Source organism: Ictalurus furcatus, chromosome 9 (genome assembly GCF_023375685.1).
Source record: "Ictalurus furcatus strain D&B chromosome 9, Billie_1.0, whole genome shotgun sequence".
Taxonomy (NCBI): domain Eukaryota; kingdom Metazoa; phylum Chordata; class Actinopteri; order Siluriformes; family Ictaluridae; genus Ictalurus; species Ictalurus furcatus.
This window is the reverse complement of record NC_071263.1, coordinates 29,446,664-29,468,959: the sequence shown is the minus strand read 5'-3', so window position 1 is coordinate 29,468,959 and position 22,296 is coordinate 29,446,664. Positions and strand designations below refer to the sequence as shown.

Genomic DNA, 22,296 nt, shown 5'->3' with positions numbered 1-22,296 from the left:
CACACACACACACACACACACACACACATTCATTTCTGCTTCCTGATGGAGGTATTACTCTCTGTGTAAACAGCAGCCTTTAAGCCTTTTAACATTTGCGCTTAAAGTTTGTGGTTTGTTATTTTTGCATGTCGTATGGTATGAGCTTCCACAGAAGCGGCTCTGTGTTCTATTCAGATCAGCGAGACCAGTTCATCATCATCACGCTCTACACCAGGGACATTCGGGTTTGAGATTAAAACATGGCTTTTGCTTCCTGTGGTGATGTGTGTGTGATGTTAAACGACATAAAGCATACAATAAGCTTTTGTATCAGACCACCCGATTTTTAGGTGAGCAAAAGTATCGGAACAGATAGGTCCTGGGGTAAATGAAAATAAATGACACTTAATATTCGGTTGCGTTTCCTTTACTCGTAGTAACTGCATCAATCCTGCGACTCACTGACACCAGACTGCTGGATTCTTCTTCTGTGAAGCTTCTCCAGGTTTCTCCTGCAGCTTCTTTTAGTAGTTGTTTGTTTCGGAGGGTTTCTCCCTTCAGTCTCCTCTTCAGGAGGTGAAATGATCAGTTGGGTGAAGGTCTGGTGATGGACTTGTCCAGTCTAAAACCTTCCACTTTCCCCCTGATGAAGTCCTGTGTTGAGGTGGAAGTGTGTTTTGGATCGTTGTCTTGCTGCATGATGAAGTTCCTCCTGATTCATTCGGATGCATTTCTCTGTAAATCTGCAGACAGAATGTTCCTGTAAACTTCTGAATTCATTCTGCTGCTCCATCATGAGTTTCATCAATAAAGATGAGTCAGAATGTTCCAGAAGCAGCCATGCAAGCCCAAGCCATGACGCTACCTCCACCATGTTCCACAGATCAGCTTGTATGTTCTGGATCATGAGCAGATCCTTTCTTTCTCCACACTTTGGTCTTTCCAGAACTTTGGTAGAGGTTCATCTCGGTTCCAGAACTTTTGTGGATCGTCTCTGTATTTCTTTGTGAATTCCAGTCTGGGTTTCTGATTCTTACTGCTGGTCAGCGTTTCACATCTTGTGGTGTGTCCTCTATATTTCTGCTCTCGAAGTCTTCTTCTAACGGTGGATTGTGACCTTCACCCTGTTGGTGACGTCACTGTCTGTTGTTTTTGGGTTTTTCTTCACAGCTCTCACAATGTTCGTCATCGGCTGCTGTGGTTTTCCTCGGCCGACCCGTTCGGTGTCTGTTCCTCAGTACACCGGTGGTTTCTTTCTTTTCCAGGACATTCCAAATGGTTGTGTTCTCTATACACAATGTTTGTGATTGATTTTCCCTCGACATTTTATCTCAGCTTCAAAACGGCTCGCTTTTCTCCCACAGACAGCTCTCAGATCTTCGTGTTGGTTTATCCTTTTTAACAACAAATGCGGTCTTCCCAGGTGAAACTGAATTCTAATCCCAAGAGTCGATGTTCAGAGCGGTTTAATGTTTAAACAATCGATCTAACAGGACACGCCTGGGGAACAACAAACACCCGTCAGTCACATCTCCCTTTATTTTTTTGCTCGCCGACAAATCGGGTGATCTGATTCAAAATGCGCCATGTTCTAACACATCTACATATAAATACCAGGATATAAAAGCTGAAATTCGAAATCTTTTGATCTCAAACCCAACAAAAACAAACGACTTGGCCTTGCCATTCCAATAGTTTCGGAGGGGACTGTAATCTAAACTTGATATACTTGATATACTTTTATGGTGCAGGAGATTTTAATACATTTAGTACAAAACAAATCAAACACTCCATGTCAAATATTTCCTTAACCCTCCCCAGATCAGATCGGATCCTGTGTCAATACGACCTCACGAGTGGATCACTAGGTGACTTCCACGCTACCTCGGAAATATTTACATACATAACATTTGAGCCAGGACGTGGAATGAGTCAGAGACTGTGTGTGTGTGTGTGTGTGTTTATGGTCCATGCCACACACTCGTCAAGTAGCTGTGATTTCATTAACACCTCTTTCCCTCCCCTCGCAGCTGGTGACATTTACGCACTCAGACGTGGCATTCAGGAACAAGACACTGTCGGCGAGGAGCCTTCAAATATCACGACGACTGTAGTGACCGTCTTGGGGTGACTTTCCTCAGCGTTCTGTACGTCTAGTGGTAGGACAAGCGGTATAGAAGATGGATGGATGGAAAGCTGTAACACTATAAACACGTGAAATTCGACTCATTCGGATTCAGGAGGACGTTCAGTAGTGGTGTCGCGATCCCATTTTTCTTTGTAAATAAAACAAATGCATCTACTTGATTCATTATCCATCCATTCAACCAAGTCAAGCTTTAACCTTTATATAGAATGTGTAGAGCACATGCCGTACCTGACTCCATCTTGGAAAAGGAAAAGGACTGCCCTCGCAGGTGAATTATCCAGCTGTGCTGGGCGCTTACCGGATTCAGACCGACACGGGGGCGGAGCGAAAGGGATTTGGGGGCATGTCTATAAAATGATTAAGAGGAGGTTAGCTCCTGGATAGTAACGCGGGTTTTCTCAGCCTGGGACCGAACCATTATTTCGTAAAACATTTTCGAGGTCATTTGTACAAGGGCGAGTTACACCTTTAACCTCGACTCTGAGTCGAGAACTGAAACCCCCCCTCCCCCCAAGAGGATTTATTTAGATGAGCGATCCGTGTACTTTCACAACCTTTTGAGAGCTTCAGTGTGTTTTTAAAGTACACCTTGCGAGTCTTCCAACAAAGCACCTTTTAAGTAAAAATATTGGCACCCAGTGTTTCTTTCTTTAAAGTCTAATACACCACAGGAACAGCCTAGTTTGGGGAATTTAGGTCAGTCTGATGCAACGCAGGATCACAGGCTGAGAATAGATCGTATTTTAGGTTGTCACACTTAAGTGCTTATTTCTAGAAGGAAGCTAAATCATGTGCCAGTAGCATGCCTAAGATCTAGACCTATGGTGTAGAAATAATTACTTAATGATAACCTTATTATAAGATAAAGTCTATATTACTGCTGATTAATTTATTTATTTATAATATAGAGTACGTACGAAGCCAGAAAGAAACTCTTCCTTTCCCTTAAACTGACCCGCTTCTTATCTGTGTCTGACCACACTCATCTCACACTACACGCATGACGTGGAGTCGCTATCGGTTACTACCAGGAAGTTGATGATTTTCCAGCACGCTATATGTATGTCTCTTATAGCACAGCTGACAATTTAAAAGAAAATTGAATAAAGAATGACATTTTTATCTGTCTAAAGTTGCCTTTAATGTTGTGTTTTTGTTGTTGAACACGTTTTTTTTTGGTTATCATTAGCCTTAGATGTGGAGAGTCCAGGCGTACAGGTCCTTGTGAACGAGCAGTCAACTCCTTCTGACCAATCAGAATCCAGAAAACATTTGCTTGGGGACCATTTAAGACAAAGTGGCTTTAAGTTCGTGTGTTAAATATCTCTACATCCTCACAATCGTGAAGAGAAAAACCCGTGGAACGCTTTGACCCGCCCCTGGACGTCGAAAGAAAAACAAACAAACAAAAAAAAAAAAGCCGTACGAGATGACGTCATCGTTCACGACCCTGACGTAATCGTTCACGACCCTGACGTGCGTTCTCGCGCTCTGTTCCGCTCCGATTTCGTCTCCTGTGCGTCGTCTTCTCCGTGAAATCTGATGAGAGGGAAATCCAGCTGCCGCTCCAGCCAGTGAGCCACCGCTAGCAACTTCCTGTCCTGGAGGCGCCGGCCAATCAGCTGCAGGCTGACAGGAAGTCCTCGGCTGGAGAGGGACACCGGGACGGTGACGGCGGGGAGACCTGGATATATAATAATTTCATCAGTTATTACAGCTATTTACAACAGAGACATCGGATTGTAAACTAAAAAACGTCTTTAGATAAAGATTTGGAAAATAACCTAAACAATAAACACTCCCATGTTTCAGTGTTTATTTATTACATTTAGATTATTGCTAGGGAAAAAAAAAAATCGAAATTTTGGTCAAAACATGATTTTTGCTAAAAATCTGCTATTATTTACCTTAAATACAGTACTGCGCAAAAGTCTTAGTCACGCTATTTAAAAACATTGTCCTAGATGTTTATCTGTTAATTTCACGTCTTCTTTCAATCACAAAGCAATTTACAAAAACAAAACGCTACAAAAAGACGTTTTTGTCTATATTATAAAAACGTAACGTATTAAATAGACCTTCTTTCAGACAAATAAATAAATAAATACATTAATATTAACACGATTTCAGAACGAAGCTTGAAATGGAGACGTTTAAGTGGCTTTGGGGTTTTTCATCTGTGGCGTACGGCCCGAGCACAAAGGGTGCCAATACTTTGAGAAAACGCCGATAGGTTTGCGAGCAGGCTTTTATCAGACGACGGTGAAGTTGTTCAAATGTGATCGATATAGGAATGTAAAAAAAACCAACTTGTGTACGCGAATGAGAATTCCCTAGCGTATGATTGGTCGACATGGTCACGTGATGTCCCACCTGCTAAGTTGACCGGCTGGGTGAAGATGTCGTCCTGAGCGCTGCGTGTGCGATTGTCTTCCTGGATGAAGTCGGAGTAGGTCGCCGCGTCGCTCAGCGTGGTGGGCGTGAGGAGGACGTCCACGCCCGAGGAGAACACGCGCCGGAAATCCTCCGTGATCAGACGTCTGATCTGCTGAGCCTTCACGAAGTAGCGCTCGTAGTTCCTAAACATACCAGGCACTCAAATGACTGGAGCTCTACATGTAACAGTCTGGAGTTCTACACTGTTAGGGTATAGGGCGGAGGGAAGAGAACAGGAAGTCCCTCACTGTTTCAACAGGAAGTAGTTTCCCGAGAGGACCCTACGCCGCACGACGTCGTTGAAGCCCTCGTGCCGTGTGGTGGCGTACAGCGCTTCGGTCGAGCTCTCCACTGCACTGCGGTGACCTGGAACACCACACACACACACACACACACACACACACACACACACACAGGATTGGCCAGAATTCATCACACGCCTGTAATCAGTTTCTCTCTGTGACGCGTTATTCGTTTGTGATCTCACCGTACTGCAGGCCGTCGAAGCGCGCCATGTTGGACGCCACCTCGCAGCAGCAGAGCACGTGGTAGCACACGATGGAGTACTGAGTGTGAGGGAGAGACACCTCACGCACCCGCGCTCCAGCTCGCTCAAACATGGCCGCCACACGGGTCCACTGAGACAGCGTCTCGGCCGACAGACCCGGAGCGTGGTACTCCTGCAACACACACACACGCACGCACACACACACACAGAGTTATTTACAGCTTAAAGGAGCAGTGTGTGATATTTCCAGCCTCCTGCTGACTGGGACGTGAACTGCAACTACAATAACAGACAAGCGTCCAACTTCCCCTCGTCCGACCCTACACCCTCCGCTCAAACATTCCAAGTTGTGTTAAAGGAGCGGGGCTCATTTCTGGGCCAGAAAAATGTTTACAAAAACCCAAAATGATAAATCTAGCAAAATATGCATTGCATTACTGCAAAATCCCAATAAATACCATTTATAACGTGTCTTTACAGGGTTATTACAAATCAAGAAACACGTGAACATCACACACACGTTTGTTCATGAAAACCAAACGGTTATTAGGGTAGGGGTGTGTATCGCTTCTGGCAAGATCCTTGCAAGTCCCCGTGAGTGAGCTGTTACTATAGAAACAGGTGCACGCATTAATATAAATCTGACCAATCAGAATCTTGATTTAGAAGGGGGACAAATTTAAAAGCAGAGTCACGTCTGTCCTTCACAACACGTAGAAATCGAAGCTGTGGATAAATTTCTGTTTCCTGATCAGTCCGAGGCAGCGGGTGTCAGCTGCCAGGTGAGAAGGACCAGGAGGTCAAATGCAACACGTCTGACGTCCGATGTTATTCTAGATCGGACATTAGTGAAACGTGGAGTTCGGTTACCTTTGGGACGCCCACGCAGAGATCCCTGACGTCGAACTCCTGAGGGAGAGCAGTGGGAGAGTGAGGAGCCTGGACTGTAGTCGAGTCTTTTTCATCCTGACCCTGAAGAACTCCTGCACAGAGAACACACTCTTACTCAATATATAGAGAACGTTACACTTCATCAAATAAAACTCAAATACTAATACTACTAATACTAATACTACTAATACTAATACTACTAATAATAATATTAATACTACTACTAATACTACTACTAATACTATTAATACTACTAATACTACTACTAATACTACTACTAATAATATTAATACTACTACTAATACTACTACTAATACTACTACTAATACTACTAATACTACTACTAATACTACTACTAATAATATTAATACTACTACTAATACTACTACTAATACTATTAATACTACTAATACTACTACTAATAATATTAATACTACTACTAATACTATTAATACTACTAATACTACTACTAATACTACTACTAATAATATTAATACTACTACTAATACTACTACTAATACTACTACTAATACTACTAATACTACTACTAATACTACTACTAATAATATTAATACTACTACTAATACTACTACTAATACTATTAATACTACTAATACTACTACTAATAATATTAATACTACTACTAATACTACTACTAATACTATTAATACTACTAATACTACTACTAATAATATTAATACTACTACTAATACTACTACTAATACTATTAATACTACTAATACTACTACTAATACTACTACTAATAATATTAATACTACTACTAATACTATTAATACTACTAATACTACTACTACTACTACTACTACTAATAATACTACTACTACTACTACTACTACTACTAATAATGAGGATAATACTTCAACAGTGTTTACTTTCTGAAAATATTGTAGTATATTTATATATTTAATACATAAATAACATTTTAATTTGCTTAATATCCATCCATCTATTTATCTATCTATCTGTCTGTCTCTCTCTCTCTCTATCTGTCTGTCTCTATCTATCTGTATCTGTCTGTCTCTCTGCCTGTCTGTCTCCATCTAACTGTATCTGTCTGTCTCTCTCTCTATCTGTCTGTCTCTATCTATCTGTATCTGTCTGTCTCTCTCTCTCTCTCTATCTGTCTGTCTGTCTCTCTATCTGTATCTGTCTATCTATCTGTATCTGTCTGTCTCTCTACCTATCTATCTGTCTGTCTCTCTCCCTATCCATCTGTCTGTCTCTCTCCCTATCCATCTGTCTGTCTCTATCTATCTGTATCTGTCTGTCTCTCTCCCTATCCATCTGTCTGTCTCTCTCGCTCTGTCTGTCTCTATGTATCTGTCTGTCTCTCTCTCTCTCTCTGTCTGTCTCTATGTATCTGTCTGTCTCTCTCTCTCTCTGTCTGTCTCTATGTATCTGTCTGTCTCTCTCTCTCTCTGTCTGTCTCTATGTATCTGTATCTGTCTGTCTCTCTGCCTGTCTGTCTTTCTCTCTATCTGTCTGTCTCCATCTATCTGTATCTGTCTGTCTCTCTCTCTATCTGTCTGCCTCTATCTATCTGTATCTGTCTGTCTCTCTCTATCTGTCTGTCTCTCTACCTATCTGTCTGTCTCTCTCTATCTGTCTGTCTCTCTCTATCTGTCTGTCTCTCTATCTGTCTGTCTCCATCTATCTGTATCTGTCTGTCTCTCTCTCTATCTGTCTGTCTCTATCTATCTGTATCTGTCTGTCTGTCTCTCTATCTGTCTGCCTCTATCTATCTGTATCTGTCTGTCTCTCTCTATCTGTCTCTCTCTACCTATCTGTCTGTCTCTCTCTATCTCTCTGTCTCTCTACCTATCTATCTGTCTGTCTCTCTCCCTATCCATCTGTCTGTCTCTCTCCCTATCCATCTGTCTGTCTCTCTCCCTATCCATCTGTCTGTCTCTCTCCCTATCCATCTGTCTGTCTCTCTCCCTATCCATCTGTCTTTGTCTCTCTACCTATCTATCTGTCTGTCTCTATCTATCTGTATCTGTCTGTCTCTCTCCCTATCCATCTGTCTGTCTCTCTCTCTCTCGCTCTGTCTGTCTCTATGTATCTGTCTGTCTCTCTCTCTCTCTGTCTGTCTCTATGTATCTGTCTGTCTCTCTCTCTCTCTGTCTGTCTCTATGTATCTGTCTGTCTCTCTCTCTCTCTGTCTGTCTCTATGTATCTGTCTGTCTCTCTCTCTCTCTGTCTGTCTCTATGTATCTGTCTGTCTCTCTCTCTGTGTAAATAATAGTTGGTTTTAGTTAGTTTTTGGCATTGTTTCTTCATACACAGTGTTTAATATAATATTGATATAAAGCCGTAAGCCACAATAAAGTCCAGTTAATTATGACAGTTGCTGCGTCCCAGTTCTCCTGCTCCTGCAGCTTTTCTTCACTCATTATTCCTTATATAAGTAAAGAAATATCAGACCGTCACGGTACCTTCGGGATTCTCCTTTCAACATCACTACAATTTGGGACGCGTTAACTCTAATCTGGGATTCTGTTTAGGACGGATAGAATGCCAGCTGGGACGCAGCAAATGTGAAACTGTGTAAAGTAGCGTGTGGTACCGAGTGTGATGGCGGCGTCGTGGACGCTTCTGCTCATGATGCCCGGGACGTCCATGGAGTTGACGAGGGGGATGAGGCCGTGACGAGACAGCAGACCGTAGCTGGGCTTCAGAGCCACAACGCCACACAGGGAGCTGGGGTTACGAGTGGAACCGCCCGTATCGGAGCCCAGTGCACTGAGACACACACACACACACACACACACACACACACACAATTCAGGATCTGGGTTGATGTGTGCAATGGAAAACACTTTCTCAACAACATTCTCCTGACCATCACACTCATATGTGCTTGTTAAACAGATTTATTCTCTCTTTTTCCCCTGTTATAAAGCGCTCCAGTCTTCTGGGAAGGCTTTCCACTAGATTTTGGGGCGTGGCCGTGGGGATTTGTGTTCATTCAGATACAAGAGCGTTAGTGAGGTTGAGGTCAGGCGCTGATGTTCCAGTTCCAGTTCATCCCAAAGGTCTTCAGCGCGGTTGAGGTCAGGGCTCCGTGCAGGACGCTCGAGTTCTTCTACCTTCTTCCAACCTTCACACACCACGTCTTCACGGAGCTCGCTTTGTGCACAGGCGCATCGTAACGCTGGAACAGGGTTTGCGCTTCTTAGAAATTGGAACGCTACGGCATACAGAGACGTTCTTTACAGTTGCGTGTGTGATGGTAAGATGTATAAAGTGTAAAAGTGTGTGGGTTACACGTTGTGGTTGTCTGCATAAGTGTTTGCTATGTGAGCAGTTAAATGTTTGAGAGACTCACAGGAAACTGCTCAGAGATGCCACAGCGGCTGCACTTCCTCCTGAACTCCCGCCTGCAATCACCCAATCAGACTCCGGATCTGTTCCGTGGCCGAGCGTCCGGTACGGAGCAGCGTAACTCCAGGGGTTTCTCACAGGACCGAACGCTCCATCAGTGCTGCCCGATCTGTGTGTGTGTGTGTGTGTGTGTGAGAGAGAGAGAGAGAGAGAAAGGAAAAAGAGAGCGAGAGAGTCAGAAGGCTCCAAAGATCTGAATCCTCTACAGATCTTATATGATTTATGGTCCTGCCCCATGCTCTGTTATGTTAATTATGATACCCCATAGCGAACTCGTCCAAGTTGGTCTTCCCAACGAGCACAGCCCCCTGATCCAGTAACTTCTGGACCACTGTAGCGTTAAACGGAGGACAATAACCTACAAACACAAACGCAGAAGTGTTAGATAATAAACACGGCAACATTTTTTGGCATTTATAATGGTTTTTATTTCATCTGCTTACCGCGTAGCATGCGAGAGGCGCACGTCGTCTCTACGTTCTCCGTGCAGAAGTTGTCTTTTACGGAGAAAGGAATCCCATCCAGTGGGCCAAGAGGTTTACCTGATGTATAGGATTTAAAAAAATTTTTTGTTAATGAATAAAAACCTGGCCATCCCTGTTGTTTTAAGAAGAATGTAACTTCTCAGTTCTGTGATAATAATGGATAAAAATATTATTATTATTATTGTTGTTGTTAGAGCTATCTGGGTGGCATTACAGAGGAGCTGGCAGCATTGTTGCCTCACAGCTCCTGAGCTCGGGCTACTGTCTCACACGTTCTCGCCATGTCCATGTGGGGTTTCTCCTGGTTCTCGGGTTTCCTCCCACCTCCCTAAAACGTGCTCAGTGGATTGGTGAATCTAAATTGACCCCCAAGTGTGAAGAAGAGTGTGTATGGTGTCCTGTGATGGTTTGGCATCCCATCCAGTGTGTATTCCTGCCTCACACCGGGTGTTCCCGGGTTACGCTTCCAGGATAAAGCTCTTGAAGATGAATGAATGAAAGACTACCAGATTTTTATCTCTCTCTCTCCCTCTCTCACACACACACACACACACACACACACACACACACACACACACACACACACACACAGACCTCTGAGCAGCCTGTCGTCCGCTTCCTGTGCCTGTTTCATTGCCAGTTCCTCTGTAACAGTGATGTAGGCGTTGAGGTGGCGTGTCTTCTTGATGCGCTGCAGACATTTTCTGCACAGCTCCGTAGCCGAGAGCTTTCCTTCCCTCAGAGCTGCAGACACCTGAGCAACATCATATCATCATCATCATCATCATCATCAAAACTTTTCCTTTTAATCCCAGCACCCAGTAATATCCCCTATAATATTCAACAGCAAATACGTCACTTTACTACATGAAATGTTGCATAATAGACTACAACACCCCTTAGAGTGCACCATAGAGCGAATAATAACAAATTACTAGCTAAATAATAATTTCAGACAACAAAATAAAGTACAAATTCATAAATTCGTGATTTTAAGCTATTTAGAAGGTGCAACTTCATTTTAATAGCATACAACATTAAATGTAAATCATATTTTTAAATACTCATGGTAAACATATCATAAAGATCAAAATTATTTAACTTAATCACCTCTTTTATGGATAAACTCAGCATAATTACAGAAGTCCTTCGTTATTCTTGACTTCTCCCATTTAAACGCTTCCTGTACTGTAGGCCGCCATGTTGGTTTCCATCGACTGTGTGACGTCGCGCGATTCTGATTTCTGATTGGTCGAGCTACGTCCATCCCGGAAGTATAAGCCCAGTTCATTTTTTTTTTAAATACCAAAAACCATTCCCTGCGTATGTATGGTGTGTTTTAGCCGTCTTTTATTGTAAACGGATTGTAAACGGAACCCTAAATCTTTGTTCTGTGCTGTCTGTTTGAACTTAATTCAACCGTTTGGAGTTGTAGTGATCTTTTTTCGCCGAGTCTCAAAGCGGGAGAACAACTACATATCCCAGAAAGCATCACGCGTCAGTCGTTGTGTGATTGGTTAAAAAGAAAGAGGGCGGTTAAAGGTCATGTACAAGCAAGTTGTTTGAATGTTGTTTGACTTTGCGGTGAGGTTGGCGTGGCTTCCATGTTTCGACGCGTTTTGTGTTAAACTAACGCAGTGATACACGATAAGATTAAGGTTTTTTGGGCTAGTATAGCAGTGCTAGTGTTTATGTATGTAATAAACATTAAGCTTGGCAGCATGCATGTGTTCAGAAAGCTGATGCGCGGTGTGTGTCTCAGGATGAATAAACACGCAGGGGGTGCCAAAACTTTCAGCACTTCTCCCAGCCTTCAGTCTGTAATGCAAGCCTGGGTGATTGATAAATACGGAGACAACAGTGTGCTAAGATTCACCAAAAACGCTGCTTTTCCTATTATACACTATCCAAACGAGGTGATCATCAAAGTGCACGCAGCTGGACTCAACCCCCTGGATGTCAACATGAGAGGTAAATCTGTGCATTAAAGCTGGGATATGTAAGATACTCAAATATTCCCTTTCATGTAGTGTGTGATATACGTAGCTGTTTGTGAATGTAAAAAGTCTGCAAAGTTTCAAAAATCAAAAGCGCACGACTAACAGAGTTATCGACTCCCAACGAAGGAATCGATTCTGAACAGCTGAATCGACTCGTTAGTGATTCCAGACTTTACTTCCTGTACTAACCTACGTAGGTTTCTCACAAAAACCCCCGCCTCTGGTCTTCATTGGCCGCTCGGTAGACCAATCACGACCGTCTGGGACGTCTGACCAATCAGAGCAGAGTATGCTCTCTGAAAGAAGGAGTTTAGAGCGAATCATTTTTACGAGTCGTTTGTGACACTGGTGGGGGGAACGGTAACGCTGCAGTTTAAATGAGGAGCACGTTAAAGTATTTTTTGAACTCGTGTGCATGTAAATGTCATCGTGTGTATGAGAAATTTAAAACAAAATTAGGCAGGTTTCAGAATCATAATAGGTTCTGAAGGTTTTGGTTACCATAAAAGGCAACCAAAAAAAATCACGTCAAAATGGCGACCAAACAACGAAAGCGAGCCTCCTGTGCTCAGCATGTGCAGAATCTTCCAGTAACGCCGTCCAGCCTTTGCTACGCATCAACCAATATTCTCAATATCCGTCCTGAACCGCATCCGAGATTAGAATTAGCGTGTTCCCTAATCGAAAAGCCGTCCCAAAGCTACCCGGATGGTCTACTGTACTATTCCTGGTAGATTTTCGAAGTGTGGATACGCCGTGGACGCTTTTTCAGCTAATATCACCCACAACTCCTAGCGAGTTTGGTGACGCAGATGACGTCGCGTCCTGATTGGCTGATACGCCTTAAACAGTCTAGTATGAATGTTCGTTAGAGAAATCGGTGTGGAAAGTCTGAAACGCCGCAAGGAGTTTGTTTACACGGTGACGGCGTGTACAGAAAAACACCTTCTCTGTTTACAGAGTGCCATTACTTTTGTCCCAGTCCTACTGGTCATGATTTCTGTATTTATTTAGTCTCTTACAGTGTGTCACGTAATAATCCTATAACACGTGCTCAGATCCTGCAGTCTAAAACCGGCTTTACTTCCTAAACGGAAAATGCGTGCGTGGTGTGTGTTTACGCTGAGCTGTCCGTTTAAACGCACGTCGTAGTAAAGTGTGCTGACTCTGCCAGGAGGTTACGGTGCTGCCACTCTGGCCATGAAGCGCGACCCTCTGAACATCAACAAGTCCGGCAGCGAGTTTCCTCTGATCCTGGGCCGTGACGTCTCGGGGGTGATCATGGAGTGCGGCCTGGACGTGGGTTACTTCAAACCAGGAGACGAGGTAACCCAAAACGCACAAAAATACACTTTATATTGCGCTCATTTTCTTCTTCTTGTCCTTATTGCGCCGAAATAATGCGAACACGGAGTAAATAAAACGGCAAATTCCTGCCTCGTGTAGCTTATGTATAGTTTAAATCATTTATCTGCAGGCACATGAGAGGATCTGCTGCAGATCTGTTCAGATGGTTCTGTTGAGATGCTGATTGGTTCTGTGCTGGGTTTGTGCCGCTGAAACAAGCAGATAATGCGTTTTAACGCTGTGTGTGTGTGTGTGTGTGTGTGCGTCAGGTCTGGGCTGCGATTCCTCCGTGGAAGCAGGGCAGCTTGGCCGAGTTCGTGGTGCTCAGCGCTAACGAGGTAAACAGTGAATCACCGTAAAGAGCTTGTGTTTAAATCGTGTGTGTGTGTGTGTGAGAGAGAGTTCACTCTGTGAGTTAACGACAACACATAGGTCACGCACAACCTCACGGATCCTAAGCAGTAATACTCAGGGTTCGTACAGTCCCGAAAAACCCGGGAAAGTCCCGGAATTTAGAAAACGGATACGTACGGGAGCGTCTCGAAAAATGAGAATATCGCGGAAAAGTTCGTTTTTTTTTTTTTTTTCTTTTCCGTAATCGAATTCAAAAAGTGGGACTTTCATATATTCTACATTCATTACACAGGAAGTGAAATATTTCAAGCCTTTTTTTTGGTTTTAATCTCGATGATTACAGCTGACGGAAATCAAAAAATCCTAAATATCAGAGTAAAGAATTTATAATACAGAGATGTGGACCTGAGACGACTCTAATCAGAGAATTAACTCCAAACACCTGCGGAGGTTTCCTGAGGCTTTAATCTCTTGGTCTGGGTCAGTACACACACACAGTCACGGGGAAGATGGAAGTCAACGTTGCGTTTCATTTGGAAATCAAGGTTCCAGAGTCTGGAGGACGAGTGGAGAGGAACAGAATCCAAGCTGCTTGAAGTCCAGTGTGAAGTTTCCACAGTCAGTGATGATTTGGGTTGCCATGTCCTCTGCTGGTGTTGGTCCAGTGTGTTTTCTCAAGTCGAGAGTCGACGCAGCGTCTACCAGGAGATTTTAGAGACCCTCATGCTTCATCTGCTGACGAGCTTTATGGAGATGCTGATTTCCTTCTCCAGCAGGACTCGGCACCTGCCCACAGTGCCAAAACTTCTAGTAACCGGTTTACTGACCGTGGTGTTACCGTGCTCGATCGTCCAGCCGACTCGCCTGACCCGAACCCCATAGAGAATCTACGAGAGACACCAGACCCGACGATACAGACGAGCTGAAGGCTATCAAAGCAACCTGGACTTCCGGGCTTCACAGGCTGATGGCCTCCATGCCACGCCGCACTGACGCAGTCATAAAAGGACCGGTTTTCTCTCCGTGTTCGGGGTGGAGCTCTGAGGTCCCTCACATGCGGATGTGTTTCTGATTGTGACTCCAAAGCTGTTCTAGAAGTCTCTCTGGATATCAGATACACGGTGAATAAAAGCCAGCAGTGTGAACTGTGTAACGTGTTCCAGACAAGTTTCTTTCTAGAGCCTGTTTATCGTCGGGTCATGTGGTGCGTTCGGCTGAACGGGTGAACGAGGGAACGACGGCGCCGTGACGGAACGGTTCGGAAAGGAAAGAAACGCGTTGTTACGTGAACGTGTGTTCTACAGTCCGGAGAACCCGGTACCACGTAAGAACCGAGCTGCTGGACTTCCCCCGGGATCGGGCCAGCGTCTGACTTCCTGTTAGTCCTTTAGTTCCTCAGAGCTTTATGCTGCGCTGATCTCTTTAATGATGAGCATCCCTTTGTGCCCAATTAACCCAAATTACTACACACACACACACACACACACACACACACACACACACACAGAGACTGCAGTGTCCACTGTGATGGTTAATGAGAGCTGCTGAGTCACTTTGTGCTTCCAGCTTGTGTTTCTCCTTTTATACCACACACTGCTGTCCAAAACCACTCTGTGTGTGTGTGTGTGTGTGTGTGTGTGTGTGTGTGTGTGTGTGTGTGTGTGTGTGTGTGTGTGTGTGTGATTTTTATACTTGCTCACTTTTTATTTATTCATTCATTCGTCTGTTGTTTTGTCTGTCTGTCTATCCTTCTGTATCTCTCTATCTATCTAGCTGTATCTGTCTGTCTGTATACAGTTGCAATCAAAAGTATTCGACCCCCACCGCAAATCCGAATCCAAATTAATTGTCAGATGTGCAGACTGTCAGCTGTTTGCGATGAACAAATCGAACAAACGCAGTTGAAGTAGTTCGACACGACGAGCGCTTCAAGCGGTTTCCGCAAATTGAACTGAAAATGCAAATTATAGTGACTTCTCCCGTCTCTAAATTATTCACCCCCTTCATGGTGAGTATCTGTAGAATTTGGAACACCCTTTAGCTGTGATGACCTGCTGCAGACGAGATGCAGATCTTCTGCAGCGTTCCTGAGGAATCTTCTCCCGTTCCTCATGAGCAAATCCTCCAGGTCGGTAATATTCTCGGGTTTGCGTGCCGCGACCGCCTTCTTCACATCCCACCTGAGATCTTCTATGGGGTTCAAGTCAGGTGACTGATGGGCCTGTAGAATCTTCCAGGATTCTTCTGCACCAAGCCTTGGTGGAATTTGAGGTACGTTTGGGAACGTCGTCCTGTCGGAAGGACGATGACGCCCGAGCTTCAGCTTCCTCACAGACGGCGTGAGGTTTTCTCCGAGGATTTCCTGATACTTCACTGAATCCATCTCGCCTTCCACACGCTGCAGGATTCCAGTGCCAGAGGATGCAGAGCAGCCGCAGAGCATCACCGAGCCTCCACCATGCTCGACTGTGGACAGAGTGTTCTTCCTTCATTCTTCTTCCTCCAGACGTACCGCTGATCCATCGTGCTGAAAAGTTCCAGTTTGTTTCATCGCTCCACAGAACAGAATCCCAAAACTTCTCTGCATTATTTATATGATTCTGAGCGACTTTTCTTGTGCTTTTGGGTCAGTAGCGGTGAACGTCTTGGAGTTCTGGCATGGAAACCTTCTGCGTTTAGTACGCGCCTTACTGTGCCCACTGAAACCTCAGAGTCTGTTACACCGAGTCTCGCTGCAGGTCTTTTTCAGTCACTCGAAGGTTTTTCACAACCTGCCTTCTCAGAAATCTGCTTGCAGCCATCGATCGCTTCCTTTTTCTGCCCCGTCCGGGTATTTCATACACTTTCTGCCCCGAGCCAGTTCCGGTATTTCATGTGTTCCAGCTCAAGCACACCTGCTGCAGCTAATGAAGCCCCTGATGCTTGAGACAACACCTGTTCTGCATATCTGTGCTGTTGTGAGGGATTGTATTCAGGGGGGTGAATACTTTCGAGACTGGAGAAATCGCTTTTGTTTGATTTGTTTGTTGCAAACAGATGAAAGTCTGTACATTTTGACCGTAAACCTGATTTGCACTGGGGGGTGAATACTTTTGATTGTCTGTCTGTCTATATGTCTAGCTGTGAAAACATTTAAGAAGAGCAGAGGCATTATTGAGGAAATTGCTGTGTGTGTGTGCGCGTGTGTGTGCGCGTGTGTGTGCGCGTGTGTGTGCGCGTGCGTGTGCGCGCGCGCGTGTGTGTGTGTGTGTGTTGCAGGTGTCTCACAAGCCCAAGTCGTTGAGTCACACAGACGCGGTGTGTCTCCCGTACGTCGCAGCTACGGCCTGGTCGGCTCTCGTCAACACGGGCGGCCTGAACAAAGACAACTGCTCTAATAAACGGTATCTCACACACACACACACACACACTCTCACACACACTCTCACACACCCTCTCACACACACACACACCCTCTCACACACACACACACCCTCTCACACTCTCTCACACACACACCCCTCTCTCTCACACACACACACACACACACCCCTCTCTCTCACACACACACACACACACCCCTCTCTCTCACACACACACACACCCACTCTCTCTCTCTGTTTCTCTCTCTCTCACACTCTGTCTCTCTCTCACACACACACACCCACTCTCTCTCTCTGTTTCTCTCTCTCTCACACTCTGTCTCTCTCTCACACACACACACCCTCCTCTAATGAGATCTAGCTCTAGTTTTTGAGAACTGATGAAACAAAACCGAGTTACTAGCGGATTAGTTTGTTTTATATCTATGATTATTATGATATTAAACTTCACACTTGCTGATATTCAGTTATTTACGTATTTGTTTGTTGTTTGGTTGCAATCTAATGCTTTTATGTTTAAAAGTTTCATTTGCTTTACATTTTCTGTCGTGTGTGTGAGAGAGAGAGTGTGTGAGCGTGCGTGTGAGAGAGAGAGAGAGTGTGTGTGTGTGTGTGTGTGTGTGTGTGTGTGTGTATAGAATCATCACGGAAACATTTTAGTGTGCAGTGTGTATGAAACAGGTGAACTGCAGTGTGTGTGTGTGTGTGTGTGTGTGTGTGTGTGTGTGTGTGTTTCAGAGTCCTGGTGCTCGGAGGCTCGGGTGGAGTCGGAACGTTTACCATACAGGTCATAAACACACTTCATTTATTAACGTTATATGTTTGTTTTTTACTTTTATTTGATCGAAAGGTTCTTACTCTACTGACGCGAGGTTTAATACGGTTTCTTTAATAAATTCATTCATTCTGTGCAAACTGACCTTTCATTCATTTAAATATTTTTATTTCTAAACTTGAATTAATTAATGTTTGTTTATCTACCTGTTTGTTTGTTTGTTTGTTTATTTTCTGAACACTGTTTCTCATTTCAGCATTTTTTATTTCGACTTCATTTGCTTTACATTTCCTTTGTTTATTCACCTGATATTTATTTGTTTGTTTGTTTGTTTACTCACGGCTTACATTTGTCGACATTTCAGTATTTATTTATTTAATTTTATTTGTAAACTGACTTGCAAGCTGGTGTTACTTTTATTTTTGTTTATTCAGAGATTACAGGCTGACATTTTAATATTTATTCCTAATTAATCATTTAAATCTCTTTACACACTCTTTATGTTTATTTATTTATCATGTTTGTTTATTTATTCGTGAAATGAACTGCTGGCTGAATTCTGACATTACAGTATTTAAAAAAGAATCTTTTTGTAATTTACGTTTAACGCTTCGGCTGAGGTCACTTCTGTTTGTTTGTTTTTGTTTATATTTACAGTCTGACCTGAATCCTTTCCTGTTTTTCTTGCGTCGTGTTTTTCTTCACGTCTTCAGTGTCGGGTTTTAATAAAGGCAGTGAAGGTTGTTTTACTCGGTCAGAATTAGATTCGAAGGAATTTACACGCTGTGAGATTTTACTGACGCTTTTTCTTTCCTGTGTCCAGCTGCTGAAGTCGTGGGGCGGTCACGTGACGGTGACGTGTTCCCAGAATGCCGAGCGGCTGGTGAGGAGTTTAGGAGCTGATGATGTAGTGGATTACACCAGCGGGCCCGTGGAGAGGAAACTGCAGGCTCTGGAGAAGTGCGTCTGCACTTTATCAACTGAACAAACATCTACAGTACATCACCATCATCACTTAATACATAAATAATCACCACCGGTTCCTCACCGGTTCATCACTTAATACATAAATAATAATCACCAGTTCCTCACCGGTTCCTCACCAGTTCATCACTTAATACATAAATAATCACCACCGGTTCCTCACCAGTTCCTCACCGGTTCCTCACCAGTTCATCACTTAATACATAAATAATCACCACCGGTTCCTCACCGGTTCCTCACCAGTTCCTCACCGGTTCATCACTTAATACATAAATAATCACCACCGGTTCCTCACCAGTTCCTCACCGGTTCATCACTTAATACATAAATAATCACCACCGGTTCCTCACCGGTTCCTCACCAGTTCCTCACCGGTTCATCACTTAATACATAAATAATCACCACCGGTTCCTCACCAGTTCCTCACCGGTTCATCACTTAATACATAAATAATCACCACCGGTTCCTCACCGGTTCCTCACCAGTTCCTCACCGGTTCATCACTTAATACATAAATAATCACCACCGGTTCCTCACCAGTTCCTCACCGGTTCATCACTTAATACATAAATAATCACCACCGGTTCCTCACCGGATCCTCACTGGTTCCTCACCAGTTCCTCACTTAATACATAAATAATCACCACCGGTTCCTCACCGGATCCTCACTGGTTCCTCACCAGTTCCTCACTTAATACATAAATAATCACCACCGGTTCCTCACTTAATACATAAATAATCATCACCAGTTCCTCACCGGTTCCTCAACAGTTCTTCACCAGTTCCTCACCAGTACATCACCAGTTCCTCACTTAATACATAAATAATCACCACCAGTTCCTCACTGGATCCTCACCAGTTCCTCACTTAATACATAAATAATCACCACCAGTTCCTCACTGGATCCTCACCAGTTCCTCACTTAATACATAAATAATCACCACCAGTTCCTCACTGGATCCTCACCAGTTCCTCACTTAATACATAAATAATCATCACCAGTTCCTCACCGGTTCCTCACCAGTTCCTGACCAGTTCATCACTTAATACATAAATAATCATCACCAGTTCCTCACCGGTTCCTCACCAGTTCCTGACCAGTTCATCACTTAATACATAAATAATCATCACCAGTTCCTCACTGGATCCTCACCAGTTCCTCACTTAATACATAAATAATCATCACCAGTTCCTCACCGGTTCCTCACCAGTTCCTGACCAGTTCATCACTTAATACATAAATAATCATCACCAGTTCCTCACTGGTTCCTCACCGGTTCATCACTTAATACATAATCACCACCAGTTCCTCACCAGTTCATCACTTACATAAATAATCATCAGTTCCTCACCGGTTCCTCACCAGTTCCTCACCAGTTCCTCACCAGTTCCTCACTTAATACATAAATAATCATCAGTTCCTCACTGGTTCCTCACCAGTTCCTCACCAGTACATCACCAGTTCATCACTTAATACATAAATAATCATCACCGGTTCCTCACCAGTTCATCACTTAATACATAAATAATTACCAGTTCATCACCAGTACATCACTTAATACATAATTAATCATCACCAGTTCCTCACTTAATACATAAATAATCATCACCAGTTCATCACTTAATACATAAATAATCATCACCAGTTCCTCACTTAATACATAAATAATCATCACCAGTTCATCACTTAATACATAATTAATCATCACCAGTTCCTCACTTAATACATAAATAATCATCACCAGTTCATCACTTAATACATAATTAATCATCACCAGTTCCTCACTTAATACATAAATAATCATCACCAGTTCATCACTTAATACATAAATAATCCTCACCAGTACATCACTTAATACATAATTAATCATCACCAGTTCATCACTTAATACATAAATAATCCTCACCAGTACATCACTTAATACATAATTAATCATCACCAGTACATCACTTAATACATAAATAATCATCACCAGTTCCTCACTTAATACATAAATAATCCTCACCAGTACATCACTTAATACATAAATAATCCTCACCAGTACATCACTTAATACATAAATAATCCTCACCAGTACATCACTTAATACATAAATAATCATCACCAGTTCCTCACTTAATACATAAATAATCCTCACCAGTACATCACTTAATACATAATTAATCATCACCAGTTCCTCACTTAATACATAAATAATCCTCACCAGTACATCACTTAATACATAATTAATCATCACCAGTTCATCACTTAATACATAAATAATCATCACCGGTTCCTCACCAGTTCATCACTTAATACATAAATAATCATCACCGGTTCCTCACCAGTTCATCACTTAATACATAAATAATCATCACCGGTTCCTCACCAGTTCATCACTTAATACATAAATAATTACCAGTTCATCACCAGTACATCACTTAATACATAATTAATCATCACCAGTTCCTCACTTAATACATAAATAATCCTCACCAGTTCATCACTTAATACATAAATAATCCTCACCAGTTCATCACTTAATACATAAATAATCCTCACCAGTTCATCACTTAATACATAAATAATCCTCACCAGTTCATCACTTAATACATAAATAATCATCACCAGTTCATCACTTAATACATAAATAATCATCACCAGTTCATCACTTAATACATAAATAATCCTCACCAGTACATCACTTAATACATAAATAATCCTCACCAGTACATCACTTAATACATAAATAATCATCACCAGTTCCTCACTTAATACATAAATAATCCTCACCAGTACATCACTTAATACATAAATAATCCTCACCAGTACATCACTTAATACATAAATAATCCTCACCAGTACATCACTTAATACATAAATAATCATCACCAGTTCATCACTTAATACATAAATAATCATCACCAGTTCATCACTTAATACATAAATAATCATCACCAGTTCCTCACTTAATACATAAATAATCCTCACCAGTACATCACTTAATACATAATTAATCATCACCAGTTCCTCACTTAATACATAAATAATCCTCACCAGTACATCACTTAATACATAATTAATCATCACCAGTTCATCACTTAATACATAAATAATCATCACCGGTTCCTCACCAGTTCATCACTTAATACATAAATAATCATCACCGGTTCCTCACCAGTTCATCACTTAATACATAAATAATCCTCACCAGTACATCACTTAATACATAAATAATCATCACCAGTTCCTCACTTAATACATAAATAATCCTCACCAGTTCATCACTTAATACATAAATAATCCTCACCAGTTCATCACTTAATACATAAATAATCATCACCAGTTCATCACTTAATACATAAATAATCATCACCAGTTCATCACTTAATACATAAATAATCATCACCAGTTCATCACTTAATACATAAATAATCCTCACCAGTACATCACTTAATACATAAATAATCCTCACCAGTTCATCACTTAATACATAAATAATCCTCACCAGTTCATCACTTAATACATAAATAATCCTCACCAGTACATCACTTAATACATAAATAATCCTCACCAGTTCATCACTTAATACATAAATAATCCTCACCAGTACATCACTTAATACATAAATAATCCTC

At 42.5% G+C, this 22,296-nt stretch overlaps 2 protein-coding genes across 2 annotated transcripts in view; one reads left to right on the top strand and one right to left on the bottom strand.

The window, feature by feature from the left end:
- Window positions 1–2,360: 2,360 nt before the first annotated feature.
- Window positions 2,361–11,069, bottom strand: qrsl1 (glutaminyl-tRNA amidotransferase subunit QRSL1). Its single transcript, XM_053633068.1, has 11 exons — window positions 10,967–11,069; window positions 10,451–10,610; window positions 9,815–9,913; window positions 9,633–9,729; window positions 9,316–9,480; window positions 8,554–8,729; window positions 5,946–6,058; window positions 5,055–5,247; window positions 4,816–4,933; window positions 4,505–4,710; window positions 2,361–3,815 (listed from the first exon to the last, which is right to left on the bottom strand). The coding sequence occupies exons 1-11, from the start codon at window positions 10,988–10,990 to the stop codon at window positions 3,595–3,597; spliced, it is 1,572 nt and encodes a 523-aa protein (XP_053489043.1). The 5' UTR covers window positions 10,991–11,069; the 3' UTR covers window positions 2,361–3,594.
- A 338-nt stretch (window positions 11,070–11,407) lies between these two features.
- The window catches only part of rtn4ip1 (reticulon 4 interacting protein 1), a 19,399-nt gene continuing 8,510 nt past the window's right edge, over window positions 11,408–22,296 (top strand). Inside the window, exons 1-6 of the mRNA XM_053633069.1 lie at window positions 11,408–11,827; window positions 13,031–13,182; window positions 13,473–13,541; window positions 16,816–16,940; window positions 17,658–17,706; window positions 18,518–18,654. Coding sequence (XP_053489044.1) covers window positions 11,548–11,827; window positions 13,031–13,182; window positions 13,473–13,541; window positions 16,816–16,940; window positions 17,658–17,706; window positions 18,518–18,654 — 812 coding nt within the window. The 5' untranslated portion in view covers window positions 11,408–11,547. The remainder of the gene's footprint in view (window positions 11,828–13,030; window positions 13,183–13,472; window positions 13,542–16,815; window positions 16,941–17,657; window positions 17,707–18,517; window positions 18,655–22,296) is intronic.

Bases quoted from the DNA above. Each gene is read 5' to 3' on its own strand.
- qrsl1 (XM_053633068.1), bottom strand. From the start codon at position 10,990: ATGCTGAGTTTATCCATAAAAGAG. The intron at 10,611-10,966 runs GTGATTAAGTTA...GATGTTGCTCAG, and splicing joins TGAGTTTATCCATAAAAGAG to GTGTCTGCAGCTCTGAGGGA. The intron at 3,816-4,504 runs GTGGGACATCAC...TTATATATCCAG, and splicing joins CCAGCCGGTCAACTTAGCAG to GTCTCCCCGCCGTCACCGTC.